The 21,410-nt window shown below is 46.9% G+C and overlaps 1 protein-coding gene across 1 annotated transcript in view; it reads right to left on the bottom strand.

Moving 5' to 3' along the window:
* Positions 1-12,017: 12,017 nt before the first annotated feature.
* Positions 12,018-21,410, bottom strand: part of LOC142572006 (luciferin 4-monooxygenase-like) — a 33,349-nt gene continuing 23,956 nt past the window's right edge. Inside the window, exons 10-11 of the mRNA XM_075680789.1 lie at positions 16,877-17,137; positions 12,018-13,020 (exon numbers count right to left, since the gene is read on the bottom strand). Coding sequence (XP_075536904.1) covers positions 12,863-13,020; positions 16,877-17,137 — 419 coding nt within the window. The 3' untranslated portion in view covers positions 12,018-12,862. The remainder of the gene's footprint in view (positions 13,021-16,876; positions 17,138-21,410) is intronic.

Genomic DNA, 21,410 nt, shown 5'->3' on the forward strand with positions numbered 1-21,410 from the left:
TACAGGACTTTTAAAGAATCGCCTGTGGTAGACAGCGCAATTCTAGTCTTTGAGCTAGATTATTCAAAGGGGCAGACGTTACTTGCACGAGAAAGCGAAAAACACAATCAACTAAATGACGAAAATTGACAGATTAACTTTGTTATTAATTACTTTACGGCGCATATTCCTATTTACGAATTGTAGCCGACGAGCTTGCAGGACATATCCACGTGGAACAAATTTTGAGGATGGCACGAGTTCCGCGATATGCGCCATAAAACTAGCGGTAAAAATGCACCGTTGTTCCACTTACCTTTAAAAAAAAAACAGCTATTTTATACATTGAGACACGAAGGTAACTGGAAAGCCAACGTATTTCATTTCACACTTTGGTAATGAATATCTCGAAACTGGTGCCACCCTGAAAATTACTTTTAATAGCATGGTACTGCAAGCTCACCGGCCTACAATTCGCAAATTGTAACATGTGCCGTAAATTTGTTGATGGAGAATTTATTTAGTGAGTTTTTGTTAATTATCAGAAAAACTCAGAGCGCCACAAACGCACAGGACATAGAAAAGGAAGACACACCACACAGTGCGTATGGTGTGTGTTCCTTTTTTTACGTCCTGTGTGTTTATAGCGCATTTTAAGTTTCTCTAATAATGCGTTACCGACTGGCCCACCTATCCATCCTTTTGTCAATTAGTTGGATATGTCCTTCAATTCCGCGTCAAAGCACGGAATTGCGCAAGGGTGGAGCGGATGTGTCAGCGTCAGTTTTCTGTTTACGCCTCGATCGTTTTGACATCACGAAAGGAGCTGTCTGACGCAATCTCTCCGTCGAATGCACACCGCTTCGTCAATTCGCTTCTTGTCTCATCGGGTGCGAGGCACCACACTTGGAAGTTTCGAAAGCTTCGGTCTTGCGCACCTCTTGTGTCCCTTCGCCGTGCTTTTAATGTCTGAGAAAACTTGGGTATCCTCATTGTGGGGCCTCAATCCGTACATCATACGGCGTGGCTTTCCTTCTTTTATTTTCACACTATCACTGTGCTATATAGAAGCAGTAAAAATATGCTGAAGTAAATATAAAAACGAAACTTTCAGCTGAAGGGGTCCTTCGACTGCCCCGTCAGCCGGGTTGCCCAATATGGACGCACGTGTAGAAATCTAAGCAATATAAAGAGCTCGAAATTGCAAAGAACAGCGCCCAAGATAAAAAGAATAGTGGAGAAAGAGTCTGGGATGGTGTGTCTTCTCAGTTTCTGCCTTCATCGCAAGAACCGACGAAACAAGCGCGTCTCAAGTCACACGAGCCGTTAACATTAGCATCCGCTTCCGAAACGCTGTATACGGTGGACTAAAGTTTTCTGCGCATAGTGCAGTTTTCCGTGACACCAACGACGTCGTCAGGCGCACCTTTGTGTTTTGTTTTTCTCTTCTCTCTTTCGCCGCCGATTCCGCAAGCATGGCGTCTATGCTTGTATTGCACGTGTCGGCATTTCACGCATTCTTGGAGCAGCACAGGCCCGCTCCGCGCTCATCAGGAAACAGGCGAGCCGAAATGTTTCGCACTTCGGCTGTCTTAATACAGGCTCAGGCAAACGCGCGAATAGGTAGTAGTCGGGGCTCTATAGGTAAGGAAGTGGGCGTAGGGAGGACTGGTATATGGGAACATCAAATGCAGCCTGACAAGCTCGTCTTCCATGTCGAGGTGTTCACAGGCTCACTCCGAAGTTCACAGGTGCTGTGGGACCGCGCGTCGCTGGCGATGTGCGGGCTGAAACGCGCTAAGCCATGCGACTGCGCGGGAGCTCCTCGCCAAGCAAACGCAAGGTACTCTTTTGACTTCAACGAGATCCGTGAGGCGAAAATACATGGTAGAAGAGCCTTAGTTCTTTCTAATACATTTATTTTCGTTATTGTGCGCATGCGCCTGTATATTTATGTGCCGATTTCACACTGCTTGTCGAACCGTAGCACTACTTCGTATATAAGGTGCCAAAAGAAGAAAATGGAGAAGCCTGTGCTGTTGCGTCAGCAAAAGTGATGTCCTCGTGCGTTTCCTCGCGGTCGTGTAAGGTTGAGAAATTATGCCTCAGCCATCTCATTATTCGCGACTCTCTCTCTCTCTCTCTCTTGCGCGCACTCGACAGAGCCTTGATTTATAACGACGGTATAGGTGCACCTTTCCATGCTCTTTTGTGCTGCTGACAAGATCGTACCATTTTTATGAATATAGGCGAATGAGTTTGACAAGCCAAGGTCCGTGCACCTGAGCTATTAGGGAGTCTGCGTAGTTGGGGTTCCCGGATCAATATTTCAACTAACTGGGCATTTCTCGTTCTCTCTTTTCTTGAAGCGCATTGAAAGCGATGCACGCGGACAAACACACACAAAAAAAAAAAGAAAGAAAGAGAGTCTTTTGACTCTATTGGAATGCGGTCTCCGCGCCGTCAGGAACCTGTGTGTAACAACATGGTCGTGAGTGAGGTTCCGAGACGATTCCGTTGAGGGCGTAATGCAGAAGCGCTCGTGCGGCATCAGTGAGTCCTTGGTGGTTAAAATTCAGTTGGAACATTCCACTACGGGTATATCTCATAGCTCCTCTAGCGCTGTTTGATGCCAAAATCAATCAATCAATCAATCAATCAATCAATCAATCAATCAATCAATCAATCAATCAATCAATCAATCAATCAATCAATCAATCAATCAATCAATCAATCAACGAGAGGATCGATCGATCAAAGTAAGTGGTATGGGGGACTACGAAAATATTAGAAAAAGTGTTATATAAACTATGAAAAAAGAATGAAGTGAGACAGCAGGCGTGAACGATTCCTTCAGTTGCTCGGCACTCATTTGGTGTGAAAGCAGCATTCTTCCCCAGCGAATAGGGGTATCTTATTTGTTTGTTTAAAAACGCCCGTGTAAGGTGCAATGGGTGCACGTGAAAGAGCCGCAGGTGGTCGATCGACATTAATCCGGAGTTCTCCCACTATACGGCGCGCCTCATGATAACGCCTGGTTTTTGCACTTAAAACCCCAGAATTGAGTATTTTTCAGATTTATTTTGTTTGCCTGCATCTTCCTCAAATAATTGCGTACACCCACATTGGGGAACTGGACAAGAACCGAGTAGGTTTAGGGCGGTTCGTTATAGAGGGAAGGAAACATGTTCAATGGGGTGTGTACATCGTCTTTCTTCATTCCTATCTATGACGTGTTTTGCAAACTCGAATGCATATATGTTTACACCAAGGCACTATTCGATGCACTTTGGGACCTGTTTTCCGTCGCTCGTTGCTCCAGCGACGCGATAATACTGGACAGGGCATGTAGCATATCCCATTCAGTCACGTATTTTGATGCACTGCCAGTAATGGTGCCAGACGTACATAATTTTACCCCAAGGTTCGTTCAAACTCCACTGAATGAAAGTCAAGGTGGCAGGACGATTCTTTGTGCATGTCCTGGTGAGTAGTCGTTCGCCGCAATAACAGGGCGATCAAATCTCGATTTAGTCTGTACAGCCAGTCATCTCGCGCTTTTTTCTGAAGACTTAAAATCGGCTCAAAGCACACGCGCAGGTCAAGTATATTGATTGCTGGCACTGCCGGGGAACGAAACGTTAACGAACGGAACATACCATGACACATAGTGCAGTGTCTTCAGCAAAGCGGTCGCGTGTAACGATACGTTGCAGAATGAAGTGAAATGTAGCCAGAATGGGTAAGCAGAGGGTTCAGCTGAGCCGCAGTTGTACGTCCGTGTTTCTTCTTTCTTTTTGTTTTTTTCCCCCGCTACACTGGCCTGAACTGGCAAAAATAGGTTGCGCACGGAAACGCGGACATCGTGATTGAAGGAAATAACTATTCGGGAGTCTCGCGACGCACGTACGGCGCAGTGCTTTGCGAAGTGTGCAATGTAATGTGCAATTTGATGAGTTGGATCCAAGCCACATTAACGGGGGTGCACCGTTTCCTTCCCTTCTGCGTCGTCAGTCATGGCTGCTTTTTCTCTTCGCTTCACTATGGCTACGTTTACATGAACCGGACGCGAGCGTGTCGAGTCAGAAGTCGGGCTCGCCGAGTCCGACGTGGCAGCGTTTACGTGAACTCGCTTAATTTTGACGAGTCTGGACAACGGCGGCACGCAGCGTCATGCCGAGACAACGCGTTCGAACTGGGCTTTCCGTTCCGGCAGCCGTCTGCAACAGCTCTATTTCGTGAACGATATCCCCAGTAGACTTTCTCTTCTTCCTTTAATCTTTCCGTCCCATTTTCCCTTTCCCCAGTGTAGAGTAGCCAACCGGGCTCAGTCCTGGTTAACCTCCCTACCTTTCCTTTATTATATGCTCTCTCTCTCTCTCTCTCTCTCTCTCTCTCTCTCTCTCTCTCTCTCTCTATTTCATGGGTCTTTACGAGTGATTAGGTCCCTCTGCACAGTGCTTGTCAATGTTGTGTCCTGTTACCGTTCCCGCTGCCGGAGGACAATTGGCGACGTCAAATACTCGCAGTGGTTCCACGCAAATCTCGGCGCCAGCTGTCCCGACCCGTCTGCGTTTACGTGCACACTGCTAACGGGTCGGGCTGGGTCAACCTATGCCCCATGCAGTCGGACTGACTCAGCCCGACTCGACATTCGTTCAAGCCGACCGACTAGCATTTGTATATACACGAACTCGACAGGCAAATTCCAATCCGACAAGCCGACTCGACTCGCTTCTGTCCGGTTCGTGTAGACGCTCTGTTTGATGAGATGCCGACGAAATCAACCACCGCTTTCAACCTTAATGAAAAGAGGGAGAGAGAAGTACAAGACAAAGATGCGATAAATGAAAACGACGTCGGGAGCAATATATTTCTTGCTCTTTGCATTGAGATGAAATAAGCCGCGTTCGATTTTGTCAGCAGCTCATCGTATATTGGAGCGATGAGCAAAGCGGTGGCGCCCGACGATGCAGCAGGAAAGAATGAAATCAAATAACGCAAGCGTAGGAGTGGATTTGGCTCTGTTTCGCTCGCCGAAAAAATGAGTGAGCGAGGTGTGTATACGGCCAGTTTTACTGCGTCCCAGGTTTTATCGCCTCCGAAGGCTTCGCTTCACTCTCATGCAGCCCTCCTCGCTCTCCCGTTCAAGAAAAAAAAAAAAAAGAAACTTACATTAACTATAAAGGTAAAGCTAAAATAAAAAGAAAGGATCGGGGGCGTCGTTCATTGCCGACAGCGGCAGATATGGAGCGCGCTGATGAAAGCTTTGCCCGAGGACACAGGGATGAGTAGGTGCGCTCGGCGGTGAGAGCACTGCGAAAACCCAGTTGGGTCAGGCGCACATATATGTCTCGCAGAGCAGCAGCTTGCGCTCCAATGTTTTTGTTCTTTTGTGATTGCGTTCACCTGCTGCTGAACGGTCGGCCTTGCTCAACGCAATCATGCAGCATGGCCGCCCCATGTTCTCGTTTTCGCTTGGCGAGGTTATCGACAAGTGCGCGCGCATGCTTGGCGTGGCTATGGCGGCTACAGCGGCTACTGCGTTAACCTGCGCGCATGCGACGCAAACATATAGTGAAAGAGCGGAATAGCGACAGCCGCGATACCGATAACTCTGCGTGAATGCCCTATAGCGCGGTTGGCTGCGCAGTGCATTAGGAGGGGTAATGCTTGCTGGGGCCTTCAAGTGTGTCCACTGCAGGTCAAGCAAGCATGCACGCATATTTTGGTAGCTCTGTTCGTGTGAGTAAAAACGTTCCCGTTTGAGACGTACCAAAAATGCTCGCACAGGTGACGTGCTCGTGCCAGTGATGATCGCGCTGAATGGTCGATAGGGCGAAAGCGCCAGTATGCGGGCCAGTGACGAAAGGGGGCGACGATAATGAGCTGGGTAATATACCTTGTAGTAATCTTTCCCCTGGTTTCATACTGCAGGCTAAAATGAGAGGAATCATGGTGATGACTCCGGCTATGAGCTTGCAGAACAGCGCTTTCCGAAAGCTTCTAGGCCACCAAAATTTTCATCCGATTTGGCTCGTTCGAATAAAGAACATACTTTATGACAGGTTCTGAGGTATTACGTGCCAGAACCACGATCTGATTATGAAGCACGCCGTTGACCACCAGGGGTTCTTTAATGTGCACCAAATGCATGGCGCACGGGCGTTTTTGCGTTTCGCCCCCATCGAAATGCGGCCACCGCGACTGGGATTCGATCCCGCGATATCGTGCTTAGCAGGGCACCGCCATATAGCCGCTAAGCCACCACGGCGGGTAGCACACTTTAGGGATTATCTTCATGCACATTTCAGGAGGACGTTTAATTTTCCTCCTAAATAAGAAACACTGAAGTATGAGTAGACTTGGGAGTTCGGATTTCTTTAGTCGCAGTGCCTCTGATGTCGGTATTCATTAGTCGCCGCTTCAGGTACCCATTGAGAAACTTGTGCTAGCAACAGAAGAGAGGTAAGACAAGAAGATTAGCCAGACGAACGTCCGGTTTGCTAGCCTGCACTGGGGAAAGGGGATATAGGAATGAAAAGGGAGAGGTGCCGATACTACTCGCCCAGGCGAAGCGACTGTACGTGTTTGCTGAAGCACGGTATAAAAAGAAATGAAATTCTGGGGTTTTACGAGCGCAAAGCCACGATTTGATATAATGACCCACGAATGGTTCCGGAATAATATTGATTACCTGGAGTTCTTATAATGTGTGCCCAGCTGAGTCCATGGTGTTTACTTAAGCACGGTACAAAAAGAGAATAAATTCTGGAGTTCTACGTGCGCAAGCCACGACCTGATTTTATGACCCACGCCGCGTTGTGGAGGTTTGCGGAATAATATTGATTACCTGGAGTTCTTTTAACGTGCGCCTACATCTAAGTACAGGATGAGTTTTTGCATTTCGGCCACATCAAAATGCGACTGCTTCGGCCGGAACCTAATTCGTTACCTCTAGCACACCAACACACCGCCAAAGCCACTAAGCTGTACAGAGGCAGCTTGAAGCACGGTATATTGTGGCGCCATTTATAGTATGTCCTCCGAGAGAGACAGCGTTTGCCTTCGAGATTTTGGCGCACACTTTTACGTATTTTCCGCCTCATTTTTTTGTGTATTTTGCGTGGTTAGGCTCGTGACACAGAAGAGGTTTCAGACAAAATGATACGAACGTATGCAATCGCGAAGTACGACGTGCTATCGCAGGTGAGTTGTTTCCCTGATTTACTCATATATCACGGAGGCATACATGACGCAAGAGGCTTCATAGACTGGTTTATATATATATATATATATATATATATATATATATATATATATTTGCAACTGATCAGCACTTGGCAATGAGGTGAAGGCGATTTAAGTCATGGATCCGGGAGGTCAACGAGGTGCGACGTAATGCTAACGCATTTCTCTCGCATTTACCGCTAAATCGCCACTGAATCCGTTTTTTTCCCTAAGACTGATGTCGAACTGCGGTCCGCGAGAAATATATGAAAATCTCGAGCTGAACCTACTTTTCGTACAATAAATTCTAAGGACGCGTGTAGCACACATTCATTATCATAAAGAAAAGCATATAATACGGACTCGTATATCATATGAGGCGAAATATCGGGATAGCGAAAGGCGAAAAAAAAAAAAGAAAATTTTCATCAGCGTATGACATGAGTGAGGCAAACTTAGCGAAAATTATATATATATATATATATATATATATATATATATATATATATATATATATATATATATATATATATATATATATATATATTTGCACCGAACGTCGCACTTCCACCATCGTCGTCCTCGGTCGCTCTATATCCAGTCAGTTCCTTGCCCGAAAGAATTCCTCGAAGATCTTTTGTGCCGTCGAGCGCTTTCAAAATGGCGCCCTTCTTAAACGCGCGACACAGAGGGCCCCTGGCTTTTGCCTGCAAAAGCTCCATGCTCGCAGCTATAGGTGCCCGGCATGCTGTTGTCGTACGCACACCGTCAGGGCGAGTTCGATTTACGGCATTGCCCCGTCCATAGTCAGCAGGGTAATCTACTCGCTGCCATACCACCCCATGATCAAGAGCGAAACGGAACAAGCAGAGACAATCCTGCGGAAGGCCTACAAGACGACACTTCACCTACCAAGAAACACACCGCACGACAAGCTGCTACAGCTAGGGATTAGCAACACCTTCGCCGAACTGGCAGAAGCACAGCTTGGAACACAGTTTCACCGGCTCAGAGACACGGCTACGGGAAGAGCGCTCCTGACAGCGACCCAAGGAGGCATCTCGATCGATCCGCCGATATTCCCGACGAGATCCGTAAGACCCTGCAGGTCAATTCCATTCCGAAAAACATGGATCCAAATCTCCACGCGGCCAGAAGGCAGGCGCGGGCAGATTATGTGGATAGGCATTTAGCCAAGCTAGAAAACACGGTTTTCACGGATGCAACACTGTATCCATGGAATAGACATACAAATTACATTAAGGCAGCTTCGGTAGTGGTTGACGACGCAGGCAAGCTAATCACCTGCGCAACTACACGTAGCGCCAGGATAGTGGAAGCGGAGGAAGTCGCTGTTGCGCTGGCAGCGGCTGAGGGCTATCGAAAAGACAAATCAATGGTTATTTTAACGGATTCAAAAGAGACATGCAGGAACTACACAAACGGTAGAATCTGCAGGGCTGCCTTAGCTATCCTCCGCAAGGCAGAACACCTAAGACACACCGCAACCCACAAACTAATCTGGATTCCGGCACACACGGGGATAGAAAATAATGAAAGGGCAGACAGCTTGGCTCGCGAGATCACGTACCGAGTCGAGCGGCCACACGCCCTGGGACAGCACTTTACCGTGGAGATCGGCCATTCAGAGTTACTGAACTACCGCAGAGGCAAGAGAATTAGATACTCCTCGCCACACAAAGCCTTAACACAGCAAGAAGCAGCTAGTTGGCGGAGGCTGCAAACGGGAACCTTCTCTAACTTACATATACTAAGCAAGATGTATCCTACACAATTTAGGAACACTTGCCCGTGGTGCGGGGCAACCCCCACGCTTTACCATATAACCTGGGAGTGTAAACGTAACTACGCATTCCACCAACACAAAACCCCGAATGCGGAGCAGTGGGAGAGCCGGCTCACCAGCTGCGAGCTCGCCGCACCACACGCGCAAACCACCTACACGCGCAAACTGCAGCGCTGGTACATACGCATGCAACCGAATGCTTTTGTAACTGTGTGAATCACGGTATGTGCAATACGACTTAGTGGGACTCGGCCTGAATGGAAAGCGGCTGTAATAATTCGGAATCGTAACACAAAATGATGCGTACGGCCTTTCTGGCGGTAGTGTTGCAAAGTGATGAGAACGGGCTTGGGCAAAGTGCCTAATGTGCACTCTCAGCAATTCCACCGCAATGTGTTTTTGTATTGGTTGGTGCCGAGCAATTGCAAAAGTCGCCGCTGTTGACGCGCATTTTGGCAAATCTAAACAAACCCTTAGAGCCCGAGTTTGAAATAGCCTGTACAGCACGAAGGTTTGTCCTGCAAGTGTCGGTTAGTACGGGCAAACTGTATCTAAAAAATAAAAGCAGAAAAAGAGCCCTGTGGCAATTCCAATGTTGTACACACTGACATTCCCCTTTGACCCTCCTTCCATATTGTGCAAGCGGAGTACGTTGTCCCCGTCAGGTCTTCTCTGAACCCTCGAAATTGCTGCTGCTTTGCGAAAGAGCGGTGTTGAAACAAACGCGACGTTGAATTCGCTTCATATGATCTGAGTCTGGTCTGACATTTCTCCCTGTCCGGGGCTTTTTACACACATGCTGATCGAAACCTTTTGCAAGCACTGCAGCTGGCGGCAGTGAGGTTCGTTCCATCGCGCTTGCGCGGCAGTGTTGCCAACCAAATGTTTGAAAAGATGGCATTGTGGCCTTGTGTACATGTTCTGAACTAATTATGCGCGTATATATAGGACAATACAGGTGTAATTGAAGATCGCTTCGTCCTGCAGTGGACATAATCTGACGATGATGATGGTGACGATTATGATAATGATGCGTGTATGTGTCGGCACTCAGTATTGCGTGTGGTGTAACCTGTCCTCGGCCTTTTGCCTCTGTACGTTCCAGTGTGTACGGTCTATTTGTGGACTTCATTTACCTTAACTCCGATTTACGTTTGGCGAACCTGTGACGTTACTTCATATTTTACAATATTTGCCTATTCTTATTACGTAATATTGCGGGAAAAGGAGTAGCCGTTATCATTATAGGTGACTAAATTTCTTTCAACTTATGTTCCTCTTTCAATATAATGATAATAAAAGCACCCTATGTGGCTGCGGCAAAAAAGAAAACTCCTATGTGACGCTACAAACCCTCTGACTAACCCGCCGTGGTTGCTCAGTGGCTATGGTGTTGGGCTGCTGAGCACGAGGTCGCGGGATCGAATCCCGGCCACGGCGGCCGCATTTCGATGGGGGCGAAATGCGAAAACACCCGTGTGCTTAGATTTAGGTGCACGTTAAAGAACCCCAGGTGGTCAAAATTTCCGGAGTCCTCCACTACGGCGTGCCTCATAATCAGAAAGTGGTTTTGGCACGTAAAACCCCAAATATTATTATTAAACCCTCTGACTTGGCCCTTTGTTTGACCCTACGTGCAAAATTTAGGCCCGGGCATGTGATTGCATAAACTATTCTGGTACAGAATGCGAAAACTATGGCACAAAGCGTCGAAAGAGACTACGCAGATCACCCTGAAGCACAGGATCAGAACATGATGAGCAAAACGACAACAAGGAGAAAGCGGGCGCCGACGTTTCCACAAGTGGACTTGTGTTTTTCAAAGTGGTATATGCTTTCCACGTAGGGTTCTTCTAAGGGGGAGAGGGCAAGGTGAGTGGGCGAGGCAACGACCAAGGGTGTCTTAGCGGCGAGGGTATAAACTTGAAAAGAAAAGGTGTGCTACTCAACGTCGCTGGAGTATATAATGTGAGGCACGGAACTTGTGGATAGTTTCTTTCTGCTAGCGTTGCTCTAAGGTCATTTAGGTAGTTCTACGCTCTGCGCTAGACAGAAAATAGAGAGAATCATACCTCACCCATAAGTTCAAGACATTGCAACCAATAGGCATAAACGTTTCAAAGGGAGGTTTGGAATCTATTCGCTATGCTAAATTTCAAGCTATAGGCAACAGCACGTAGTTATTTTTCATTGGGCTGCTTAGTGTTTTCTTTCCTCTCGTTGTTTTTTTTCTTTTTCTTATTTATATATAATTACACTTTAGTAATTTTTTTTTTCTATGAGCAACATTTTCTGCCGCTTCTTTTATTCGCTCCTTCAGAGAGACGATAGCTCACTGACCTCCAGTGGAGCAGGTGATCAGGGTCGCACGGGTCGCACGGTTAGGGTCGTACGGTCGCACGGTTAGCGCATCGCGCTGCTGTGCCGAGGTTCGAAACCAACCATCGGACCAACTTAAGTCACTGAGTATATGCCAATGTTTACACACGTGCCATTCTTCGACGAACCGATTTCACATCGACATGGATCACTGTAGACACGGGATTGGGCTGGTGCTGCTGTTCGAAGAAACTCTTTGACGCCGTCTTGGAGCTCTGGGTATGTGCAACTCGGTCTGTGCTGGTATTCATTGAACGCCATTGACGCCAGCTATAAGTCTCTAGGTTTGTTCCACTAGGAATGTGTCGCTATAGAATGACGAATAAGGTACCCTAAATTTCTTCGATGCTGAGCGGAATGGAACCCACGTCACAAAGGTTCCTCAAGACCAGCAAACCGACACATTAGCAGGCTGCGCCATGAATGCACAGGGTAATGAACGCTTTTTGTGAGGAGGCTTCACCGCGGCGGATGTGCTAGATGACCCCCTAGTGTTCCTAAGGGAGTGCGAATGGGGAATCCCGCTGCAGTACACACCTCAAACACAACTCGTTTCTACGGTGGCAGTGTGTTGTGTCGCTTTATTGATTCAATGCTAACGCATTACCATTGACAGTCATCGTGAGATGCATGGGTTCTGTCGCAATTTATTGTTTTTTCAAACTTACTTTGCGTCATCGTCGTGCGTACTTCGAAACGCTCACTATTAAAATAGTGTACATTTTGCGGAGTTCTGTGAGTGGTTATTCGGAACGATGTTTCAAATAGGAAATCAATGGGCACACTGGTACCTTCTGATGACCGTAGCGTCACGCTACTTTACTTGTTTTGGGACCGGTCAGCACAACAAGCGTCAACCTATATTTATTTTGCGTTAGTCGAAACAACTTTTCTTCAATAGCTCAAGCAGGTGGCTTAGAGTATATCCCTCCTTGCTCCATGATCGATAAGTAAGTTCCACTTGCTGAGACGTTGCAACGTCGGAGCTTTGACCGGTTTCTTCAAGACGGCTCGCTGCGAAACATATCACTTTCCTTAATCCGTTTAGAAGATCGGGGTCAAATTTGACCAAAGTATGGACGCAACGGCATTCTGATTTAAGGACATGCTGCTATGTTAGCTTGCTTCCAGCTAATAACAAAATCCCAACTTGTGCGTGCCGATGCGTGACGCCAATATAGGATCGCTGACGTAAGAACACCTCCTTAGTATTCTTTTAGAAAAGCCATGTTTATTCTAAAGACAGAGTTTCCGACTTGATTATACGTACGTTTGCAATTTTAATAGCAACAATTCGTGCAGAGTGCGCACATCAGAGGGCGTTATTAGAGACATTAATTGAATTTACGCTATACAAGATTGAAATAAAAAAAACGCTTACACCTGGACGAAAGATAACCTGAAGGCCCTATTACTCTCTACGGAGAACTGAAAGTGACAAAAATAAACTCCTTTAATATATGGCAATTACGTTACGATTGGCAACTCTGACCCACGGTCGACTCTTCGCAGTGAAAGAATGAGTGTAGGCAAGTCACGCCGTTGAATCTTTCCCGTCTCGGTTTTTGGAATGACGTCGGCGAAGTAGACTCCACCGTAAAGGTACTTCCACGGGGATAGACGAGCTGCATAAGAAGGTAAAAAGAAAGAAAGAAAAATATTCTTAGCTGACGTGTAAAATGTTATAGAGGCATTTAAGTCTCCTTAGGTGCATTGAATGCGAAAGCAGTATGACTCTTCCGTGCGATGCGTTTCACTTGGTCATGTGCTCGCATTGGGCAAATATAATTTTGAGGGTAGATCACCCAAATTTTGGGGGTGGTTCAAGTCAATTTTCGGAGTGAGACAGGTTGCTTATGAACATGGGATAACTCAATTTTCGAATTAGGCAAAGTCAATTTTGGGAGTGTGCCAGGTCGGTTTAGAACGTGGGTCAACTCGATTTTCGAATTAGACAAAGTCAATTTCTTTCGGGCGGGGGCAATGGCGTCCGTCCGACGCCGTGGCTGTTAACTGCGGGATTTCACATTGCGAGCCGCAGCAGGTGCAGTGCCGGAAACGTGACGTCATCACTTGGTCACGTGGGCTTTCTTGCCATCCGATGTTAGCGCCGGACGCTCGCCGTATTTCCCGCTTCATGGGGAATATAAGGCTTTCGCTTTAAAAAACCTCCAATACTGTGCTCCTGTTATCGCATCCCTTTCATCAAAAGTTACAGTACCCACAAGCATGCGAACGGAGATGACTCCAGATCGCGTGATAGAAATTCTATTTCTATGCGGGTGCTCCCCTTGCTGAAACGCTTCCTCGTGACATTTCAATAATTTATAAGTGTTTAATGTAACTTTTGCAGAAGCTATGGAAGCGCCCTTTCACACATGGCCACTCTTTTCCAGGTTTAAAACCAACGTACGTGGGTCTGTGAACCGGGAGGCTGGCAGCATCGCGAGTGACTGTTGTTGCTGGTGCGTCGCAGCAACTCAGGAGATGGTCTATAGCGCTAACGTTCAATCAGCTGCCCACAATGCCAAGCTGTGATATGCACTCTTCCATTTTTATTCAAGTATATATGGGCACTCCGGGCGCATTCTTGCTGTCGCCGTGATGTTCTGTATAAAGTCCGATGGCGATAACACAGTCGCCGTGCGTCGTATGCTGTACGTGGGAGTGAAAGCGCGCGAGGGAAGCCGACGATCGTGGCTCAATCTGGCGCGCGCAAAGGAAAAAAGCGGAGGGCGAACGCGCCGTCTTCCGTCGCGCGAAAGGCCGTTGGCCGGGGGATGGGAGGGAGGGAGGGAGGAGGCGGCGTTGTGCTCCGGCAGCAATTGCGCATTGCGCCACCGAGCACAAGGGGAACTGACGATCGCGGCTCAATCTCGCGCGCTATACATGAAGGAAAACGGGAAGGCAATGCGGGAGTGAGGGGGGCGGCTTTGAATCCGTCAACAAGTGCGTAATTTGCACGGCCGCGCGCCGTAACTTGATAGGGTTCTGCAAACGATGCTGTACGTGCGAGTGAAAGCACGCGAGCGAAGCCGACGATCGTGGCTCAATCTGGCGCGCAAAGTAAAAAAGCGGAGAGCGAACGCGCCGTCTTCCGTCGCGCGAAAGGCCGTTGGGGTTGGGAGGGAGGGAGGGAGGGAGGAGGCGGCGTTGTGCTCCGGTAGCAATTGCGCATTGCGCGACCGAGCACAAGGGGAACTGACGATCGCGGCTCAATCTCGCGCGCTATACATGAAGGAAAACGGGGAGGCAATGCGGGAGTGAGGGGGGCGGCTTTGAATCCGCCAAGTGCGTAAGTTGCACGGCCGCGCGCCGTCGCGCGCGCCGTATCTTCATAGGGTTCTGCAGACGTGTCATACCTTTGCGAGCTGTCTTCTCGCCGCTTTTGCGTTGAAGCGATAGGCAGCACGAAGGTCACTTCGCTTGGTGCTGCTGCCGTGCTTGCTCACACCAGTGTTTTGACAGCGAGTGTTCGCGCTAATCGAGTGTGATGTGTTCATCTTTGCCCGTGCGCGCTGACACCATGCTCGTTAATGCGGTTAGTAAGCGAATGTCTCCAAGTTTATACGGCCGATTAAACTACTATCCTTACTTCGTACAGCTCTCTAATAATTACTAAAAAATCACAGTTTCGCTCGAAATGTGAAACTGCGACTTTTTAAGTAGGTTGACCGAGGTAGCCTGCTCGATTATCTGAGGAGCAATAAACGCGCGCGCCAGAAGAAATATTTAGCTCAGGGCAGACTCCGGTATCCCTGTTCAAATGCACCTGAAATGCAACAGTGCTGTGGTTAGGATAACTCACATCTAATTCTGATGTCAAAGAAATATGTTGCTTCTTGAAGAACGAACATCGCAGAGGCAGGCGGGGCTAGCTTCAGGCTAGCAGCCTGAAGCTTCGTTTGAAAGTTCCTACCATCAACAGGTCCATCAACAGCAGGCGAAGAACGTTCGAGCCGGCTCAGCTGATGGTTTGACTAAGTGGCGGGTCACCTTATCCTTTTTGTTATTTTTTTTACATATTATCTCCTTAATGTTGTCCCTTTTCAGCTTAGGCTGATGTCCAAGAACTTTCCGGGAGCGGGTTTTCCCCCTTGGACAGCATCTCTTCTCACTCATCGAGTTACCCTTGGATTTCTTTCTACGCAGCGGAGTAACAAGCATCCCTGTGGCAATTGTTCCTTCGAATGGAGGCTCCATCAGATGGAATAACCCTCAGGCTATCTGCGGGACTTCATTATAGTTTTACCATACCATATCGAGGGGGCTCTTCACGCCGCTACTTCATTGTACCAGGCTCAGACGTAAGGCAGTTTGGCCGTGGAGGCATTGTTTGTATAGGTCGCCAGACCAGACATATGTTGCGGATTTAGTCGAGTGAATATGTTTCGCAGCTACTCCGGTCAGTGCATTTATCTCATCTCGCGTGCACCAAGGGAGTTCTCGTATGAGCTTTCATAATTGCTGCTAGGTTCAGGAGACGTGCAGTCATGCAAGACTATTTGAACCCATCATTAACAAATTTAACCGATTATCGACACCTACTATTTGCATGGAGCAGAAACTTCTGCCGTAATAGAAAAATTCAAGTCCTGTTTAAAAAAGTTTAGATGTCGAATACCTACATTAAACTATCACCTGCGTCACTCTGGTCTGGCGCACTTCTGCTCGTGCTCATACTGTGATGAGAATGGGCCAATGGAGCACTTCTTTTTCTCCTGTCGACGTGTTTCATCATTAAGAGAACATACTTTAGAAAGGAAATTTCATGGTGCTGGATTGAACATAACGATTCCTGAGATTAAATCTTTCGGAGCCTCTTCCCTGGGGCACTATCATAGGGATGTTAGTCCAGCTGCCGTGAGATACATAATTGAGGTAGGACGACACTTTTGCTAAATTATTAAATTTCATCTGACTTCATTCTTTCGGTTGTCCAAATTTTTCAAGAGGCTTCTTTTTAGATTCGTTTAATCGTTTTGTTAAGCCATCCGGTTCTTGGCCAATCCTCCATAGTGGACATGAACCATTCTTAGAAGCAAACCATCAAGCAGGCGGGGCAAGCAGACTAAAATCGTTAACTGTTTCGCAAAGACCGTTTTTATAGCACAGAAATGAATAAAATAGAAAAGAGAAAGACAGAAGAAAAAATTATAAAAAAACGCAACTGATATATAGCCAGAAGACACCTATATGAGTGGCACCCTATTAACTGGGTCGGCTGTGTACTTTCTTACGTGAGACGATATGAATGCAGTCTGCATATTGCAATTAATAGTGCCGTACTTTGGCAAAACGCAATATTCCGCGATGCCACTCTACTGCTGAGACTTGGCCAGGGCACGTCAGTAACGCCTGCACGTGAAGTGAACGTTAACAATTAGGTTCCCTCCATCGCGCTATCCTTATATCCCCGCTCCGAATGTTCGAGTCGCATCCCCGGGTACCGCCTTCGAGCAAAAGACCTTGGTAACTCACCCGCGACGTGGACCTTGAGTTCTTCGGCCAGCTCTTCTCCCCTGTTCTCGCAACGTGGTCGGATCACCACGATGGCGGCAGGCAGCACGCCGGCGTCTACATGAGGCACGCCCAGCACGGCGGCTTCGGCTACGTCTGGGTGTTCCATGAGACAGTCCTCGATTTCGCAGGGACTCACTTTTTTGCCAAAGCAGTCGAGCGTGAACTTGACCCGGTCAACCAGGTACAGGCGGCCGTCCTCGTCGTAGAAGCCGACATCGCCTGCGTGGTGTACGCGTGTGCGCGGACTGTCTTTTGAAGACCACCATTGCGTAGTTTGCACTTTTCTAACTAGAACATTGTTTACGTAGTTTCCGTGCATCCAAGAAGCCCAGCTTACCATTATCGTTCTCAGCCGCTTTGATGGCAGAGTGGGGTTGAAAGAAAATATTCTGGCACGTTGGTCGAAGCACTCGAGCATGGCACAAGGGCACAAAACCTTTACGGTGGTTTTTTGATAGGCGGCGGGTCTGCACGACTAGCTGTGACTGTCAGTGAACATTCCTGCGCGGTTGTATTCACCACACTGACCCGCCACAGCATATAACTTAGCGGCTATCGCGTTGCGCTGCTGAATTCTAAGTCACGGGTTTGATCCCCGTCGTGGAGGCCGCAAAACGCTCGTGCAATTAGATTTAGGCGAACGTTAAGGAGCTGCATATGGTCAAAATTAATCAGGAGTCCTCACTACACGTCGACCTTCACATTCAAACTATGCTTTTGGCTCGTAAAACCGCAGAAATAATTTTTTAGAGGAGATGAGAGTACTTTTGTGTAAGTAGAGCTTTATGGGGAACCAAATTACAGAACTAATTCGGTAGAGTTGCAACCGACCGGACGCCACTGATCGGTGTTTCTGACTCTGTCTAGATATTTTTTTTTTTTGATGTGGGAAATACTGCAGATATTAAGCAACAACAAAAGAACATTTACTAGACATTCTTCGTGGAATTAAATGCATTCCGTCTAGAAACGGTGTCAACCTCATATAGTATACATGCTTCTTGCATGTATGTTACATGTATGTATGGCGACTTTTGGGTCATCAGGCTCTCCGGAAGTTTTACATGGGAGACAGACAGGCAAAGCCCGTTACGACGCTGTAAATCTTTCTAGAGCAAGCTGAGTTAGCGTTGTTTCGAAGTTTCTTGCCTTCCTTTTTTTTACCTCGATTGGACTCACGTATGCGTTTGGTAGTTATAATAGTTTTATTGTGAGCATGCGCGTTTCCGTGCGCTCATGATCCATTTATTAAGCAGAAAAAAAAAAAAACGCTCTGTCGGCGCGGTTGTTCGCTTAGTCCGTTCGCCCTCAGCAATCAGACCATAGTCTCAAGACCTTTTTTAAGGAGAAAGGCATTCCGTCTAGCTGGTTTAGGGCTGTGTGGAGGGTAAGGCCTTAATCCTCGAAGGACGCGCTGTACCCCAGAAGATGCTGTATATAGTTTCATTGCCACTACCGGCGTCACATTCGGCGCCATCGGTCATTGCGATCACGAATGAGTATATGCATTGGTGAACGCAGCAGTAAAATGTCTGCACCGCTAAGAGTACAAACAGGGTGCACATTTGTATTAAAACATGTCGTTTGCCACCGAAAGATCACCCTACTCTCCTTAAAAAGGAAAAAAAAAATTATGCAGCTCCAACTTAAATTTGGGAATACATGAGAAGTGAAGCTTTCGTGAAGCGGTTATTTAAATGAAGTGCAAACCATTTCTTCTTCTCCAACGCCTTTTGCAGCATAGCGTGTACGTGCCTGTCCGGGAAATCAACAAGACGCGGAAAACCCCACCAGCCGACCCACGTGATCCACGAGACCAGGGATCACGCTGTCTCCGGGATCGGCAGCGCAATCGGCGCATTTTTTTTTTTTTTTTTTGTCACGACATCTCCGGCATCGACCCAGGTTGCTGTTTCCCCACTCAAAGGGTTGGCGCTCGTCATTCGGCAAGCAGCAGATAGAGCAAACACGTCACACCCGATGGAAGAAAGGCATAAAAAAATCGCTTTAATAAAGATAGTTCGCGCTGGAGGCTTAAATTTGTTGAACTTCGAATATTTAGGTGCCGTTTTTTTTGTTTCCTTGCATAATTCCATAAAGAACGGAGTCTTAAACCGGCACACCTGCAGGAGTAGTCCCAGATGGGGTCCCATTTAAGCCCAACACGGTGCCTTTCCGGCTCCCGATGATGCACCTCCGCGTCCCACAGCGAGCACAATTGTCGCGACAGTGCCGGTGGCGTTTAACGCACATAATATTACAATTAACGCTCTCAGATGCGTTTTTCTTAATTAAGACTTAAGTTTCCAGTGTTTGATAGCATGCTTCGCTACCAGTATACGTGGACAAGCAGCATACGTGGACAAAGCTTAAAAGAAAAAAAAAATGTTGAGCCGTTTGCTTGCGGCAACAATTCTAAAAAAAAAGTACAGTAGAATAGAATGTGGAACTGAATTAAATACCGATTTATTTTCTGAAATACAACCAGCAAAAGTGGCGAGTTTCACAAGAATACTATTATAAAAATTAGTTCACTGCGCCAAGGCACGTTTAAAAGGGTATCCGATGGCACTTTCAACAGTCCCTGCGGAGCTCCCGATAAATCTACAACATTGAAATGCCTCGACCATGTCCTTCCAAACGCAGCTTAACGCCTGCAATGTTTCGTTTTGATACCTATTGCTGTTCGAAGTTCTCTTGAAAGAGTCGGGAAGTGCTAGTAAATATTATTTAGAGAAAGAAAAATGAAAATTGTGCGATGAACTGGGCCTGTCAGCCCAGGGGCCCGCAAGAATCGGGAAGAACCACACCTAGACACAAATTTGATAGGGTCCTGCGGCTCTAATACATTGCTAAAATTTATTCAGATCGTTCTGCTTAAGACGTGCTTTGTTCCTGCTGAATTGTTTATTGCCACGTCCACCACTCCTGAGATGACGCACTGTTGTGCATATATAATCCGCGGTGTTCCAAAGCGCAACTAACAGAATTTTGGTGATTTCCCACCACGGGGCGTTTAATTATCCCGCGCAATTCGAATTTCTTCCGCGCATGAATCCTGACATTCCAAACATCCTTGCTAGATAACACTGTGCTATCTGTAATTCTCCGAAAATATTTTTCTTTGACATTCGGGGCAGTAGTCTGGAGCGAGGATTTTATATGGGTGTTTTGGGTACACTCCTGATTGCGGTGACGGCTTCACTGTAAATTGGCATCCGCGTACTTTTCTTGCTACTGGAATATACGTAGAGCGCAACGACCTTCTTCTGTTGCATTGCTTTGGTCATCAGGTGGCAGCTATTACAGAGGTGCTTGTTTTACTAGCGGTACCAGGTTATACATGGTATTTGTATTGCTGCAGAGCCGTCGCTATGTCATGCCTCGAGATGCGTCACGATGCAAACTATAACTTGCTAGAGCACGCTATGCCTATAGATTTGCGCGACATCCTGCCACCCTGATGCACAGTTCATCATCATCATCATCATCATCATCATCATCATCATCATCATCATACATCACCGCCACTATAATAATAATAATAATAATAATAATAATAATAATAATAATAATAATAATAATAATAATAATTTTATGTCCATTGCAGGACGAATGCCTCTCCCAGCGACTCCTGTCTTGCGCTAGCTGATTCCAACTCGTGCCTGCCAATTTACTAATTTCATCTACCCACCTCATTTTCTGCCGTCCTCGACTGCGCTTCCCTTCCCTTGTCACTCATTCAGCAACTCTAATGGTACGCCGGTTATATGGCCTCAGGCATTACATGACTTAACCAGATCATTTTTTTCTCTTAATGTGAACTAAAATATCGGCTATCCCCATTTGCTCTCGACCCAAATCACCCTCTTCCTGTTTCTTAACATTACGCCAAGCATTTCTCGTTCCATTGCTTTTTGCTTGGTGTTTAACTACTTCTAGATCTCCTTTGTTAACCTCCAAGTTTCTACCCCACATATTAGCAGCGGTAGAATGCAATGATTGTACGCTTTTCTTTTTAATCACAGTGGCAGGCTCCCAGTCAGAATTTATTAATGTCAGCCGTATGAACTGCAACTCATTTTTATTCTTCTGTAAATTTCCTTCTCGGGATCAGGGTACCCTGTGAATAATTGACCTCGATAAACGTACTCCTGCACAACTGTGGAGGCTAACTGGTGATCATGAATTCTTGTTGCCTTGCTAGGCTACTGAACATTACCTTCGTCTTCCGCTTATTAATCTTCAACCCTACTTTTACACTTCCTCGGTTAAGATCTTCAATAATTTGTTGCAATTCATCCCCACTGTTGCTGAATAGGGCAATGTCATCTGCAAACAGAAGGTTGCTGAGATAGTCGCCGTTGATCCTCACTCCTAAGCCTTTCCATTCTAATAGCTTGAATACTTCTAGGCATGTGGTGAATAGCATTGGAGAGATTATATCTCCTTTGCCTGACCCATTTCTTGATCGGTAATTTTCCCCTTTTCT

This window comes from Dermacentor variabilis, chromosome 2 (assembly GCF_050947875.1).
Source record: "Dermacentor variabilis isolate Ectoservices chromosome 2, ASM5094787v1, whole genome shotgun sequence".
NCBI lineage: Eukaryota > Metazoa > Arthropoda > Arachnida > Ixodida > Ixodidae > Dermacentor > Dermacentor variabilis.